We start from the raw sequence: 17,046 nt of genomic DNA on the forward strand, positions 1-17,046 counted from the left end.
TTCTTTCTTTTATCTCTCTCTTCTTTCTTTTGCTATCTACTTTCTAGGAAAAATCCCAAATTTGTCTTTCCTATTACCAATTCAATTTTTCATACTATGATTCCTATTCTCTAGCTGCCAATGTTGATTTTAATTCTCACATGGTTTTTTTGTTTGTTTACCTTCACTTATTCTTTTCATCTCATGCCGTTGCCTTTTCAGTCAAAGCCTGTTCTCATTTCATGACTTTCTGCTCTTACTTCATAGCTACCATGTTTTCTTACTGTTTGAACGTCCCATGTCTGTGCACTGTTTAAACTAACAACAGTATACATCAGGTGTCCCTCCTGTGCGGTCTCATGGTACTGTTTCTTTCTCCATCTTTGAATTTATCGTGTTTTGCTATAACTAGTTCTTTACTTTTCTATGGCCAGCAACAGAAAATGATTTTTTATGTCTGTCTTGTTCACAGCTCTGCCCCCAGTGTGCTGCACGGTGCCTGGTACAAGTGTGGGGTGGGGTGGGGGGTAATGCAATAAATACAGGGGTGGGCAAAAGCAGGGTTACAGTTGTTTGTATGGACAGTAATGCAATCATAAATAATAATACGAGAATAAACTGTTTCACGCCCAACTATAAACTTACTTTAGCCCACCCCTGCATTAATTGTTGAGTATTCAAAAATTTTTATTTGAAATTTTTCCAGTTTCTGTTCTTTATGATTTTCAGAGGCCTTCTTCTTATACCTTCTGAGTCACTATAGGGTTTTTATTTTTCATCAAAAACCTCAATTTGTCTTAAGTTTACTTCTCATCTATTCCTGTTATCTATTACTACTGTATAACAAAACACCCAAAATTTAGTGTCATGGAACAACCATGATTTGATAGCCGTGGCTTCTGTGCCTCAGGAATTTGGAAGAAGCGCAGTGGGGGTGCCTCCTAGCTGCTCCCTGGTGCCTGGGGCCTCAGCTGGGATGACTCAGATGCCTGGCAGCTCCCACAGTGAGGGCTGCTGTCTCCACTCCCCAGACCGTCCTCATTCGCATGTCTGCTGCTTGGGCTCTGCTGGTTTAGCGGGAACTGTCAACCAGAGCACCTACATGTGGCCTCTCTAGAGGCCTTGCCACAGCCTTGCTCCTCGGTCCAAAGGTGGCGCTCCAGGGGGAGCCTCCAGTGAGTGAATGTTCCAAGAGACCAGGCAGGAGCTGCAAATCTGACCTGGCCCAGGAAGTCTCACAGCATCGCTTCTACTACACTGGTTACAAGAATGTCTCTAAGGTCAAGGCCAAGGGAGGGAGATTATACTTCATCTCTTGGGGGGGGGCGGTGAATGGCAAGGTCACATTCAGAAGAGGATGTGGGGTGGGAGATATTGTTGCAGTCACCTTTGGAAACTATAATCTGTCACATTCTAAGGCTTGGGGGTGGAGTTGTGGAGGGGGGGCGTCCTCGAGACCGCAGGGTGTGCGGATTATCGTCCATCTCTCTGTCGTTGTCCCTGAGTACTGATGGCGCTCAGAACTATGCACATCAGATCTTCACTGGAAGACGCACTGGGGTGCACAGCTCCCCCTCTGTCCTCCCAGAACTCTCCATGCTTGCCTCTCCTGCACCAGGAGGGCTAGTGTGGGCTGTGGCCCACCCCCTCTCCTCAGTTCTTCTTTTGGCAATACAGTCTTAAATTAGATCCCAGAAAAGACGTCATAAGGGGGCAGGGCATAGGGAGAACAACTCATGCCTTTGAAAGTCATGGCCATGTAGCAGAAAGACAGCTTCCTGCTTTTCTGGTCATTTGCTAAGTCAGGAGCACACAATGGAATTACTTTCACTGACAATAGGTAAGAATTCCTGTGACTATTCATCTTTCCCTGGGTCTCCTTGGGTACTCGAGTGGGATGTTGGGAGAGGCTGTTATAGAGGGAGACTTGCCAGATCCCCATGCCCCAGGAGGTAAGGGAGTGGGCAAATCTCCCTTGAGATTCTATGACGATCAAATGGGCTAATACTACCATCATGTACACACGTCTCTGAAGTATCTGGAAGTCAAGACATATTACAGTAATGCTTCCTTTTTAACAGCCATGTAATATTCCATAATGTAGGTATTCTGTAGTTCACTCTGCCAGTTTCTTTCCAGTCTGGTTGTATTTGTCTACTACCAACAACTCCGCAGTAAATAAACACCTGTATAAAGCCTTTTGCTTCTAGTTGAAGAGACACAGCTATGTTAAGCAGAGGCTTTTATTTTGTTTGTTTCAACCCATTTGTTTCCACTTCCCCTTCTCCCCACAGTTCCCTGAAAAGGTCTTTGAATATAAAAAAGCTTTGGGATTTCCCACTTCCTGGGAAAGGCCCCTTTTTTTCAATGCCCCACTTCAGTTTAGTTTACTTCTCAGTCTTGAGTCTGAAGCCTCAATCTGGATTCAATCTGGACCCGCCTAGGTTGAGTGCCCCTAGCAACCTGCATTTGGAGAGGACCCTCCCTACTGCTTGCCAGCCCAGTAACAGAGAAGTTCAGGAAGGAGAAAGGGCTTCCAGGAACCTCTCACTTGACCAGTGAGGCATAATCCTCCATCTGTCTCTGAGAGACTCACAAAACTCCTTTATGATTCTGCTTGAAATAGTCTCCTCTCCACCACTCCCTTCCTGTCAAGCCTTCACTAGATTCCTGCAAAGAGCTTCTGATTGGGTGCAATGTTCTTTGCACCCCCGTGGGCCTGGAGAAATGAGTGGTGTTCAGCTCTTGTTTGTATCCTCCCAGAACAGCAGGCAGAAGGGAACGCCAGACCTTTGTTTCTTCTGTGACTTTCTTCCTCTGCGGTTGCTTTAATCACATGGCGGGTTTTGCTTCTGCTCAAATCAGGGCAGTCAGTCCCTTTACTTCACTTTAATTCAGAACTTCTCCCAGAGCTACTGCCATGGATTCTACCAGCAGAGAATGGGTGCTGGTTCATCCAAGGTCCCTGGCATATTTGGACATTGATGGGGTATCTCTAACGTCCAAGGCATGGTGCTTAATGCTGGGAATTCAAAGGGGAAAGGGACCCATGAAGCTCTGTGCCCACAGTAAGGTGGTATATATAGTCATAGGATTCACAGAATGTCCCAGGTCTTTGGGAACACCGAGCTTGGGCTTGGAAAGGTAGGTAAAGGCTTCAGAAAGGAGGGCATCTGGGCTGGGTCCTAAATGATGAATTCAAGGTCACAACAGATGGAGAGGGGACAAAAGTGCTGACAAAAAAAGAGCCCAATAATGTTAGCACAAGACGGGGTGCCAACAGATGAATTAATATAGTAGCAGAGTAGACTGAAAAGCAAGGTAGAGGCAAGATTGTGAAGAGCCTTGAGTCCATTCATTCATTCATTCAATAGTTTCTAGATCAGCATTGTCCAATAGAAATATAATGTGGATTACATATGTATTTTAAAATATTTTAGTACTCACATTAACAACAGCAAAAAAGTAAAAACAAATAAAATTAATTTAATAATGCATTTTATTTAGCTTAATATATTCTAAGTATTATCATTTCAACATGTAATCAATATAAAATTGATTTTTTTACATACTTTTAAAATGTCTTCAAAATGTGGTATGTAAGTATATATTAAATAAGATGCTAAGTTTTCATCAGAAATACTAGTAATGTATTTGTAGTTCATAAAATTTATGGTTGAAATGGTAGATTTCACATACTCAAGTTATTCCAACATGTTTTTGAATTTTCTAATAACTCAGTTAAATACCAATTTTAAAAGTTAGATTAATTTTAATTACATAGTATTAAAAATTTTGTTCCTCAGTCATACTAGCACCTTTCAAGTGCTCAGGAGCCACCTTTGGTGGCTGTACTGGAGAACGCAGTTCTAGGGCATACTAGAAAGTTTGCACTAAGCATGCAGATAATGAAGGGGACCATTTTAAACAGGGAAATGGCTGATTAGTGATGTTTTAGGTAGGTCACTTTAAGAGAGGATAGATTTTTCATGTCTGTGAAAAGATCTGGCCATCAGATTTAAACTCCAGAAGGATTGAGGAGAACGGAAGAAAGCCAGTACCCTGTAACATTTTAAGTAGACAAACTGCTTGTGCTTCGGGATGTCCTATGCACGGATAAGCCGTAAACGTGCGGAATAATCCATCCTCGGATTGTTGCTAACACTTGACCTTAAATCTCTCCAGTGAAGTTACTATAGTCCTTCTTTTTATGGCCTCGCGAATGAGAAGTATATGGCCTGACCGGCCTGACCGGGTATGTAAAATAGTGACTCCTCAGGAGCAGCCTTCACATAACCTCCACTTCTGAAAAATGCGGCTAGCGGTGGTCCTCCCCGGACAGTGCCCAGGTGCTGCATGTCAAGGACGTCTGCCTCGGTCGCGCCCCCGCTGCACACACACCAATCATAAGCCACGCGGGGACAGCTTGCGCTTGTTCCAGAAGCCCCACGGTGCCAGTACATCAAAAGCAAAACTACAAATCAAGCAATGTTTTGAACAGTATGGGAAAATTCAGGAAAAACACAACTAGATCTGGGCAGTGTTTGAACCAGCCAGCTGTTGCATGGTTTCAAATCCACAGAAAGAAAGGAGGAGAAAGGCAGAACATGCGGGTTCCCAGAGCCGCGCGACTCCTTTCCTATAGAGCAATGTGTTCCCTCCACTGGCTGCTCCGCTTCACGGGTCAGGTGGAAACTCGGGGATTCAACCGTATTTCCTGTTCACTTGCTCTTAGCTGTTTTATTTTTATTTTTTAATCTTTTTGCTTACCAATCAGAACATCGCTTAGTGTAGGATTTTATATCAAGTCTCACACCAAAAGGGGCAAGTTCTTAAGGTCAGAAGCAAATCCATCTACCTAGTTTTCAGTTAATTACATTAAAACCTCATACATTCTGACTCTGATGATTCAGAACTGGGGCTCTTTTGGGAAAAGGACATCACCGGAGAGAGGGTTGCTCTAAATTAATATTACAAGCATTGATTATGGAGCGAAAGCGTACTGTATGTTACAAGACACTTTAATTTCAAGTTTTAAGCCCCTTTCACACACAACCACCAATATGCTAACTACACAGCATTTTTATCTGTGCGCTAAGGACGTTAAACACTAACACCGGGTTAGCTGGTTTAAATGAGCCAACGCTGTGAGCAGTGAGAATAGTTCCTGTGATTTAGAAAGCACTTCGTAAGTTGGTGTTTCCCCCATTTCCCTGGACTTAGACGGTTACATAGGAAAAGAGAAAAGCCACATATTGTTCTCCCAAAATATTCCCGTGTGGGAATTGCATGAGCAGGGAGAATCGACACTGGGGTTCAGGAAATGTGCAGGTTGAGAACTGAGGGAGAAATCTGGAAAGCAGACAGAAGGCTTCCGCCCTCTCAGTTTAGCTGCGTGCCCTTTTACTTAAAAAAAAGAAAAAAAAAAATCCAATCCATACACACACGCCGCATACACAAAAACCCTATGATTTTATTTTATTTTTCAAAGTTGCCTCACTGCCTCTAGAATTTTATTCTCAGGACTGTGCTATCTTGGGACTGAGTATCCCAGACAGCTTCACAGATTTCCCACTGACTTCAGTCAAAGGCTGCTTTTTCCATCTAGAAAGCCTGATTATTTGATTTTGTCTATAATATAATCTCCTCACATCCTTAGGCTCTACAGAAGCTCACACCACAGCACATGGCTGAGTGACAATGAGCAGCTTTCTTTTATTTAATTAAATAAATAACTCCCATATGTAAGCCACAGAGCAAAACGAGTAGTGTGGTTTGGGATGGAAACAGAAATGGGAAAAGGTCCAGCTAAATCCTCCACCTCCCAGCCCTCAAAAAATACCAAGTTTTGCCCTTTGGGCGCCTGTGCTTATTAGCCCTTGTTTCTGAAACCAAGTTGCCCGGTTTTATAAGAGAGAATCCCGTATCCTTTACATGAAGTCCAGATTGTGGGTCAGAAAATGGGCTCCAAGAGGGAGGGAGGGAAGAAGGAAGGGAGCTAGCAAACCAGGGCAGCAGTCAAGTGATGGCAGAAGTGATTTTTTTTTTAAAAAGTAAATCAATGAGTAAAAAGCACTTAGGCTTCAGTACTGGTAAAGTTTATTATTTTAAAGGATTATTATGAGTACTTTCCTCAGGAAGCTTCCATGCCCTCCCGAGTGTGTAAGGTGCCTTTTCATCTCTAGTTCCCATGCTCTCATCCTAATAGTGTCAATTCCAGTTAATTGTCTCTGCACATGAGCTGTGAACTCCTGAGAGCAGGACTGTGGTACATATCTTACTCAGCTTGGTATCCCTGCACATTATACATCGTTCACACTCAGGGAATGTTTGTTGGCTGCAAGGAAAAGGAAGGCAAGATAAGGCGATCAGCAAGGCGCTGTGAGGGAAAAAAAACAGGTCAAAGGCTAAGACCTTGCCCCCAGATGGAGACCCTCGAGCCAGGGAGACAAGCCGCAGATGGCAGTCGTTGGGTCTCCCGCAAGGATCAAGTGTGACATATTTATGGGAGTAGAAGGACTTAAATATTTTTAAGTTTCAAGTTTAATTATTTTCTCTGTTTTGAGAACTATCATACGTACAGGAATGCATACAAGTACCCTTTGAAGAATAATGAATGACTGTCATCACCACAAAAGTTAGGAAAGAGTATCACAGAAGCATCCCCCCACCATGTGTCTGCTGATCACAACTTCAGTTCTCTTTCCCAAAAGTGGCCACAGTTCTGTTCTGATAATGGTGCCCTTGCTTTTTATGATTTTACCACCTAGATATGGATCCCTTACAGATATAACTTAGCTTTGCTTGTTTTTTAGCTTTATATGAATTTAATCATATAGCAGGCTTTGGAGGCTTGCTTCTTTTCCTCAACTTTGTGATTAATGCATGTTGTTAATGTAGCTCTAGCTTTTTTTTTATTACCATAGATTCCATTATATGACTATGCCACATTTTTTTTAACTTAAAGATAGAACATTTCATTTTATAAATAGAGCTACCACTTTAAATCAGATTTCCTCAAGTCACCTTGTCTAAAATTTAACTGCTCATCTGTTCCTCTTGAAACTTGCTGCTTCTCCTGTGTTCCCTCTCCTTTAAAGGAACCACCTGGTGCTCAAGCCAGAAGCCAGGTGTCCTTGATTTTTTTCTCATTCAGTCCCCACTGGTATTCACACACCGTTTCTGTGGCTGCCTTCCATTTCTCAAGCCATCTTCTCTCCCTCCTACAGCCCTCATTAAGGAAGGAGTTTATGCCACGATTTATTTATCCATCTACTGTCAATGGACTTTTGCAGTTCTTCCAGTTTGGGCCTATTACAAACAGTGCTTCTATAAACATTGCTGTATCTATTTTCTGGGATATTCAAATGTGTTTTGTTCTGTTTGAGAATTCATTCTACCACTGGAATCAGTGAACCCTTAATATTGTGAAATCAAAACTAGTTTGCCCAAAGAAGGTTGATGAGAGTTGAAGATATCATTGTTTCTCAAAGTGTGGTCTAAGATGACCCACATCAGTAACATCCAGAGAATTTGTTATTATGCAGTTTAGAAGGCCCAGCCCAAACCTACCAAATGAGAACCTCTGGAGAAGCAGCCCCAAAAGCAGATTAAACAAGCTTGCCACCAGCTCCTCCCTTCCCATGAGTCTCATGTGGATCATCAAGCCTCTACTTTCTGTGGATGTTACAGGCGATGAAACAAAGCTCAGTGGCTGGCATGTTAGGAAATTTGGAGAGCAAGGGGTAGGAGTGCCTTCATGCCCAAGAAATCAGCTCTCTCCCTACTTCCTCTGTTGTGGGCTCCTTGCACTGGTCTATCAACAATCTTCGGGCGGACTCTGTCCTTAGCACAGCTGCAGGTCGAGGTCCCAGCTTTTGCTTTACAGCCCTCCCCCCTCATTCTGCTCCACAGCCCTCAACCTCTGCCCTAATTCCCTGCTCCAAATGCTCCTGAACGCTCACAAGTCTCATTTCAACTAATTCCAAAGCAAAGGCACTTCACAATACTTGACCTCAACAGGGCACCTAGTTTTTGTTTTTTAAATACTTTTTTTGAGCAGTCTTAGGTTCACAGGAAAATTGAGCAGAGTTCTTTCTCACATACCCGTCCTCAAACACACACAACCTCCTCCACTATCACTACCACACACAAGTGGTACATTTGTTATAATCTATGAACCTACATCAACATATCACAGAAAGTCCAGTTTCTATGGGTCTTGAAAAATGTATGGCATGTATCTGCCAATATACATAGTTTCATTACCATAAAAATCCTGTGTTCCACCTAGTCATTCCTCAGCCTCAAACCCAATCTTTTTACTGTCTCCAGTTTCCCCCTTTCCAGAATGTCAGAAAGTATGTAGCCTTTTCAGATTGGTTTCTTTCATTTAGTAATATGCACTTTAAGTTTCCTCCACATCTTTTCATGGTTTGATGTTCATTTCTTTTAAGCACTAAATATTTTATATTGTCTGGTTGTTTATCCAACTAATGTAAAACGTCTTGGTTGCTTCCAAGTTTTGGCGATGAGCAAAGCTCTTGTAAATATTCCCATGTGGGTTTTTGTGTGGATGTACTTTCAGCTTCTTTGGGTGAATACCAAGGAGTGCAATTGCTGGATTACATGGTAAGAACATTTAATTTTTAAAGAAACTGCTGAACCGCCTTGCAAGTGGCTGTACATAATCTTGCCCATCCCCATGAGCAGATATTGGGCGTTCCTATTTCTCTGCATCCTCACCAGCAGACGGTGGTGGTGCCAGTTGTTTGGATTTTGGTCATTCTAATGGGTGTGTAGCGGTAGCTCATTGTTGTTTTAATTTAGGCACATAATTTTTTAACTACTAACATTTTTGGTTTGGGTGTCTTATTAAAATTTTGCACAGCAAGTTATAAGCAGGTAAATTTTTATTATTAAAAATCTTATTTACAAACATTTCTTACAACTTTTTTCTTTTTAAATGTAGATCAATGCAGAGGGGACGCCAGAGGAAGTTTTTCTTCAACTCTGCAAAGCTATTGACTCTATTTTCTGAAGACAAAATGCATGTATGTGAAGGAGAGTGGAGACAGAAAAATATTAAAAGGTTCATACCTTAACAGTATGTTTCAGGTTAAACTTTGTGTGTTCCCTTCAAATCCTGACATTGCTGTTTGCTTCCCAGCTTGACCTGTCTGAGGCGCCTGGAAACCATGCATGGTGTGTTTGGTGTTCCCCTGCCTCTTCGTGATCCAGACAGCTGTCTGTACTCACAGCACACTTCTCTGTCACACAGGTAGCACCTCAGAGGTATTAGAATGTGGACAGCAGTGTAGTGCCAGCCTGTCAGTTGTGCCTCGGGACTTGCTAGTCTGCTCGTTTGGTTCTCTTTTCATCAAAGAGGGAGTAAGTTAGCATCCTGAACATACTTTCTTCCTTCCTCTCCCTGAGATCGGTATGCTGTTGCCCGATGAAGGCCCTTCACATTGCGGAGGGGGGCGGAAACAAGCTGGGCATCTTCCTCTAGTAACTGTTTCCTCAAGTCTTATCTACTAGTAGCTCAGGGCCAGAGGTTAGGCTGACAGTGCCAATTACTGATTAGAAATCTGATTCCATTTGAAAACTGTAAGACAGAATGTGAAATTGTATAGCTTTTCCAAGACAGCAAAACCCAGACTAGTCACCAATAACATCTCTTTATTCCTTTTTGTGGAACTAGCTACTTGGAATACTGTTGTGATGGCTAAGAGAACAAACTAGAGAAAATTGTCTGAGCTGTTCTATACCTGGTGGTGCATTTGGGCAATTATACATCAATACCAACAACCAAACCTAATTTAAAAGCATGAGGTGGTTTATTATTGCAGTCACTGGATTTAAGTGATCACCTTTACTTAGTATTGTTGCCAGACAAGTAGGAACGACAGTGTCAGTAATAGAACAGGTGGGAGGGGCGTGTCAGTACACGATGTTTAACAGACCCTGATGCTCTATTTGTTTCATAGGGGCCTTTTCCAAGGGTTTGCAAACCTCATACCCAAATGTACAATTGTTTCCTCGCATCAAAACAGTGAAGTTTGGGTTCTTTTTTGTGCTATCAGTTGCCAAAATCAAAGTTTCTTACATATTCTACTGGAATAATTGCATTTTCCTCTATTCAGTCACTACAAGAGACCAGTTTCCATTTGCATGATTTTTTTCTCTTCAATGGTTGTGCAGCTATGAATCCATTTCTGGGACAAAACTGTATTTTTAAAGTTTTTTTTTTCTTCTTGAAACAAATATGTACAAATAAAGTAAATGGAACACATGATAACTTTTTCTATTTATTTGTAACTCACATCATTCCGGAAAGCATTTGAAGCCTTATTCCAAACAGAATCAGAAGCAAACACAGTAATATCTGAGATTTACGATATGCTCATATGGTTTTAATCTTGGCCATCGATCAGTCTTGAGCTATTACAGAGAGAACTCTCAGTATATTCATGATACATGGTGATTTTCGTTATTTCCTTTTTCTCTAGCAGTCATTCTTAAACAGAAATGTCAGTGTTTGCTAACGAAGAAATTAAATTTCTTTGGTTACAATTATGCCTCTAACAACAAAAAGCGGCATGTTTCTACCACTCACACAGCTGTCAAATACTTTATTACTACCCCAAGTTGTCACACATTTTATAGGGGAGCACAAGGAGTATTTGAGCAATTAGAAAAAGACAGTTATAGGATGAAAATTATCGGTTGTACCAGAAAACACAAAACGACTCTTTGTAAGGACTAACTTCTTTAAACACGTATCACATACTGGCAAACCCAGTCCACGCCCACCCCAGCTGTGACAGCTGGCGTAAACTGTAGTTGGCTGCCCTCTTGAAAAAATATCAGCGGGGGTAAATGGCTTCGCCCCTCAAGAATATCTAGAGGTGCAAAGCAAATCTTCTGCACTACTGCTAAAGCACATTACTGATCTGAATGGCTTGAAATGACATCACAACTTTAAAGTCATAGGATTTTGAAGTAGGAAGGGACCTCAGCGTCTCTGCCTGGTAGCACAGCGTGTGTGTACGTAGACGACATTGGAACACAATCCAAACCCCTTTACACCGGTCTGTCCCGGTACCCTCTCACCCCCTCAGTTCCCACTCTCCTCTTGCTCATTTGGCTAAAACTCGGCAGCCCACGTCACACTGCCTGAGCAACAAGCCCTTCGCCGGTCAGGGCCCTCGTCGTCCTGCCTGCTGCTCCAGATTACCCGCAAGGCGAGTTCCCTCACTTCATCAGGTCTCTGTGCAAACAGACCCTTGTCGTTGAGGTGCCTTTTCATTATTCCTTCTAAAATGACGGAATGGTCCCCATTCTTCTATCATTTTTCTTAAGCATTATTTTTCCTTACAGCATTTATCTCTGCCTAAAACTACATTTTTTTTTATTGCTGGTCTTCTGAACTAGACTAATAAACTCCACGACAGCAAGGCTTTGTATGCTCAGTCCCACACACAGGAATTACTGAAAGCTAACATTTAATCCTCTAAACCTTAGTTTTCTCATCTATACAGTGGAATCATAAAAGTAAGCAACCTCACAGAGGTGTTATGAGGATTAAGCAATTTAGTAATTCATGTGAGTTGTTAACTAGTTCCTCGTGCTCAATAAAAGGTGGCTCTTTGTCAACATTTACTGAGTGCCTCACCTCCACATTGGGGACTAGGCCCCAGAATTTCCACTCAAGGGCCCTTTCTATTACATCAGTGTAAAACCATGGCTGAGAATGAAGATGCATGGCCTGACTGGGGTCCCAGCAAGAACCCAGATCTCGCCTGGGTCTCCAAGGTAACCATACCCTTCAGATAAGACAGGGCAGTCCTTCAGTCCTTGGGGCCTTATAAGAGGCTCTGCTAAGGTCAGCCCTCTGTGGGCCCCACAGACACGCTCAGGCACAGGGTGTGTCTCTTCCCTTCCTAGAGAAAAAAAGTAACTCACCAAAACGCTGGTTATCCTACACAAAAATACTTATTGAGACTCTAAAAACCAGACCCTAGTAACAGACAAACATGGATGGTCTCTGTCCTCGTGGAGCTAAATGTCACGCCACTCTCAAAAAACCCACTTACTAAGCTATGCGAACTGTGGGGGTGTAAAAAAAGAATTATTTCTTTTTCTGGGAACTAAACAGAAGCACATTTTTCATGCAGGTAAGAAATAAAAACAAATACTTTGCAGCCTAAAAGGGACAATGTCTCTATAAACTTGTGAAAAAATCTGCTTGTTTTCTGGAGACTTCCAACCCTGAACAGCGCACCTAGAACCACGGCCTTCCACCTTCACTATCCAGTAAAGACAGTTTACATAGCATGCCACAGGTAACTAAAAAGGCTGTTTGACGGAACTTTTATCCTTACCACATGTGAGGTACTACTTTCTCTATTTCTTTTTCTTTTTAAATGTTCCTCATACCTGACCAAACTGTTGTGTTCAAAAACAAACATGGCATACTATTAGGTTAAGTGAGAGGCACAAAACATGCATGAAAACAAATTCTACCTGAGGCAAGAGACACACAAGTTTTAGTCCCAACTTTGCCTAAAGCCTCAACGTCACATGCTTGCTTTCAAATGAGAATACACATATTATGTGTCTTTCTAAGTCACCATGGCAGACCTTTCAGTGCTTTTCCCTCATCTACAGATACGCTTCTCCATTCTGTGCTATAAACCTGGCCATGCCCTCAGGCTTGTGCTCTAGTAACTACACCACACCAGGAAGAGTAAATGAAAGTCAACTCCTGCACACACCCGGCTCCACCATCTCAGTGATGCCTGACACGAAGCAATCCAAGCGTCACCACTCTGCTAACTACATGATCTTGGGCAGGTTATGTAACCTCTCTGGCTAATTTCCCCATATGAAAACCAAATAAATGAACCTTCCTCATAAGGTTGTGAGAATTAAATCCGTTATCAAATGCTTGCTTGGCACATAGTAAGCATGTATCAGTGTTTGCTATTATTATTACGTGTAGATCACACCAATCAAAACCTCTTCTGACTAAACCTTACAGCTGTGGTTTTAGATGTGATTAAAAGTTCCTTCAGTTCTTATCAAATAACTTGAGCACATTATTTCAGGAAATACTACTTCTGACCTACTGAATACTACTTAATAAGCAGTGCTGAACAAAGTTGATTTCTGTTGTCCTTAACAGCCAATACTGTACTTCTTTGTAGGAGATGGAAGGCCTATTTGCAAATGACAGCCCTGCCCACTCCCATGGTCCTCAAATTAAAACAACAACAACACATGACCACTACTTCCGCCCTTTCGGACCTTTTAAAGTTATGAGGACTATTTGCTTGGAGCTGAAAAAATGCAAAATAAACACATCTTTGCTCAAGCAGAAAATAATCCTCTTTGCTACTTAAAATTCTCAAAATCTTTGCCCTTGAAAAATATACTTCAGTAGATTTATTTTGTCTATTCCATTTACATAACAACTGTATCATTCATAGCTCTCTTCTGAAGCATACTTCGTGGGCTTCCTGAATGAATCTGAATGGTTCTCCAAAACTAATTGATATTATTTCTATACAAACATGGAAGTTACAGAAGTTACTATTAAGTGCTACTGTCTTGGTACAAGCTGAGGGTAGATCTTCTGACACATTCACTTAACATTTAATATCAATATGCCCAGAATTCTAATGAATCCCCTCTTCTTCCCCCAACTAATAATTCCCAGGTGAGAAGTTAAGCTCAAGTCCATTTCCTTTTCTTTCTGATAACAATATATTTTATCAACATGATCAGTAATCTTTAATATATTATGTTAAAATTCTCATATTTCTATATTTAAAGTTATATTATTTTTTGAATTAAAAATATTTAGGGTATGATTTTAATACCCTACAATGTGGTAAAGAGAACTAGTAAATAATGTTCTCTTAATTTAAAATTAGAAAAAAACAGGAGGCTCAAAATTGTGTCAGTATAATACCTAATATTTATATTGTCTTTTCTAATAGTCAATAATAATTTCCAGGGAATACAGTGATTTTCAAAAACCACCTACTTAAGTTAAATAGATGGGGGACTTGTTTTCATCAAAAAGAATGAGTAAAATTTTCAACCTGTTTAGTTTTCATATCTGAACATAATTGCCTTTTTCTTTAACCACAGTATGTATTCTTTTGTTACCTAGTTTAATTTAGTGTTTCAGCACACTGAGTGAAAACATTACCATCTTTTACAGAGCTTCTCAAGTTCACCCTCTTTTCCATAATAGAGTCCTTACTCTTTTTAAAGGACAGATAGGTAAAGTAGATTCTTAATAAAAAAAAGAAAAAAAATTCATTTTAACACTAGTAAAAAAAATAATCCAAAATCTAACCAAAGGAAGTCACAACAAGCATTCTACAATATAAACAGACAGTATCCACATAGTTTATTTCTCACAGTTCTCCTGACAAATGAACATTATTCAGGAACATACTGTATACAGATAAGAAGAAACATACAAAATGTTTTAAATGATGCACAACAAAATCCAGCAGTATAAAAGAATGCATGTGAACTCTTGCTCACTGAGCAGACTAAATTTAATCACTTGTTTAAATAGTAATAAAAATACAATCTTTTATGGATCTTGTGCAGACTACAAAAGAGGGAAATTATTACCATATATAAGATCTTTATATTAGGCAGTTTTCTTTGATGAGTTGCAGTGACAACTCCAAATACAGAGGCAGAAGGCTGTGTATTTCAAAGGAATTAATGTTGTGAATTAGAGACTTTACACAGTTACTACCACTGGCACTTTTCACCATAGTTTGTACACATCACATGATCATTTTATATAACATTACATTTAAAAATATATCTGAGTGACCTTTTTATAACATTCACACACCATGAGCTGGTTAAGGAAGCAATGTGACCGTTGCCTCCTGTAGTGCTTCACTGTTGGTAATAAGGACAATTCCTTGTGGTTAAAAGAAATTAGATATCAATATGGTTAAGCAGCTCCAATTTACTAAAGGCCATCAATGGCCGTCACTGGGACAGTGAGTTTTTTTTAAGTGTATATTCTAGAAGCAAACACCTTCATTGGTTAAAACTTTGTCTAAAGAAGTCAGTTTCTGTGCTGAAAACTATTTTCACAAAACTGAAAGCTACTAAACTGTTTTATATACTTTGTCTTCTCATTATCATATTTATGACCAAGTTCTGCGAAACCTTTGGAATTTACTCACTTTTTAATGTGTGCTCTCATTTCCATCTCACCTACTAAGCGCCACCTAAGACACTTTAAGGTGGTGGTGAGAAATTCACCAAGGAAACCCTCAGCTCACCAGGAATGTTCAGCTGCTGAGCAGTGATCTAGAGCCACAACAGTGCAGAGCTGGACTGGACGAGAACACTCAGGAAGCTGTCATGCTGTGAGTGTCACTTCAGGGAAAGCGGAGCATCTTTCCAAACTGTGCACATAATTCACAATGATACCATTGCTATGTGTTGAAGAGGACTAGTATAGGATGGTTCTCTTCCATGTCATCTGTTTGCTGGAAAGTAGTTTGGGTCAAGGTAATTATAACTGGTGCCCTGGGACACACAGTAGTCTCTGTCTAAAAATGTGTCTGACCTATAAACAGGTTCTAACTGGTGATCTTCTTTGTGAATATCTGTTTCATGTAGACTGTAAAGAAAAAACACAAACACATTATTACATGGCAGTGGATGCATCTTGGACTAAACATTATAAAATTTCCTCAAAGCTCAACCATCTAAATCCATTAATCTAACAAAATCTCTAATGGACAGTTAGTTACTTGAGACATATAATGATTAAGAAAAATTTATCGCCTTCGAACAGAAACTTTCAAACTTTTCCATCTCGTGGCACACATAAACTAATTACTAAAATCCTGCAGCACAGCAAAAAATATTTATTGCCAGTTTGACAAAAAAAAAAAAAAAAAAAGGGGATAATTTTGATTTATTCACAATGGATGGCTGTTGTTTTGGTGACTGTTGTCATTTTTTTCATTTGACAATCTATGGGAAAAGAGGTCAGTGCCCCTGACTAAACGGTCAGGTATTGGCTGTCTTTAAAATCCTTGTGGCGTACAGGCTGAAAATCGTTGCCTTAGAACAAGAAAGTTTAATCCAGTAGATGTGGTGATTTTCTAAGTTGCCTGGAAATCAAACTCACTAGTTGCTGAGATGCTCTTTACTGGTCAAAAGTTAAGATCTACAATGTTGAAAACTTACCAGTCTGAACAAGAATCACAGAAATCCAAAGACATTTCTGGAGGACAATCCTGGCAATGCCACCGAACACCCTGGATAGGTTCTATGCCACAGTTATCACACTATAAAAGATTCAGAGAGAAAAGGTATTAATCTTTATTGTTCCAAACTTTTTTTTTCTTCTGGGAAACACATGATGTGCATATAAACATCCTCTCGTATCTCCCCATGTATTAGCAGTGGTCTAACACAAAAACGGTTATAAGTGAGATACAATTTCTAGCAAACTAACTGAATTTCCATCCATTTAAGACAAACTACAGGTGACTAAGAGGGGAATTAAACAAAATAACTAGTATGTTTTAATCTATTTTAAAATTTTTAAAATAAATCACCTATAAACTCGGCATTAGTAACTATTCACTTGAAAAGTACCTCACACTAGTGTACAACGACTGCGATTGAGAACCACTCAACACCATAGTTAAAACTACCCAAATATGATATAGAACTATTTAGCAGACTATCATGCCTAACATAAACCCAAGTGAACACAAAATTCCTCTCTGAACTTTTATTTTAATGCATTACTCTCCAAAGCCCGAAGCCTTCTAATACCAGTGACCATCATGAAGAAAAGGAAGATATAGCTCTTTCTCAGTGAGGTGGCATTGTGGTAGCCGTCAGTGTGTTCTGTGCTATTTTGGAAATCAAAGTAAATCTCATTTCTAGCTTCTCAGGTCATCAGGCCAACTAGAATGGCTGACAAGCTGGCCAACAAGTCACAGCTGGCTGGGTCTTGCAGCAAAATTATGAGAGAGTTTCCTCTTGAAAGGC

The 17,046-nt window shown here is 40.5% G+C and overlaps 2 protein-coding genes across 4 annotated transcripts in view; one reads left to right on the forward strand and one right to left on the reverse strand.

Annotated features, from left to right (window-relative positions):
- AK5 (adenylate kinase 5) overlaps nt 1-9,088 on the forward strand; it is a 197,097-nt gene extending 188,009 nt beyond the window's left edge. The window contains exon 14 of the mRNA XM_090269636.1: nt 8,951-9,088. Within this exon, the coding sequence (XP_090125762.1) occupies nt 8,951-9,019 (69 nt within the window). The 3' untranslated portion in view covers nt 9,020-9,088. The remainder of the gene's footprint in view (nt 1-8,950) is intronic.
- Nucleotides 9,089-14,387: 5,299 nt separating this feature from the next.
- ZZZ3 (zinc finger ZZ-type containing 3) overlaps nt 14,388-17,046 on the reverse strand; it is a 67,207-nt gene continuing 64,548 nt past the window's right edge. For all 3 annotated transcript variants that reach the window (XM_090269639.1, XM_090269637.1, XM_090269638.1), the window contains 2 exons: nt 16,231-16,331; nt 14,388-15,655 (listed from right to left, as the gene is read on the reverse strand). In XM_090269639.1, the coding sequence (XP_090125765.1) occupies nt 15,511-15,655; nt 16,231-16,331 (246 nt within the window). In that variant the 3' untranslated portion in view covers nt 14,388-15,510. The remainder of the gene's footprint in view (nt 15,656-16,230; nt 16,332-17,046) is intronic.

This window comes from Furipterus horrens, unplaced genomic scaffold (assembly GCF_987537825.1).
Source record: "Furipterus horrens unplaced genomic scaffold, mFurHor1.1.pri manual_scaffold_3, whole genome shotgun sequence".
In the NCBI taxonomy this organism is placed as follows: Eukaryota; Metazoa; Chordata; class Mammalia; order Chiroptera; family Furipteridae; genus Furipterus; species Furipterus horrens.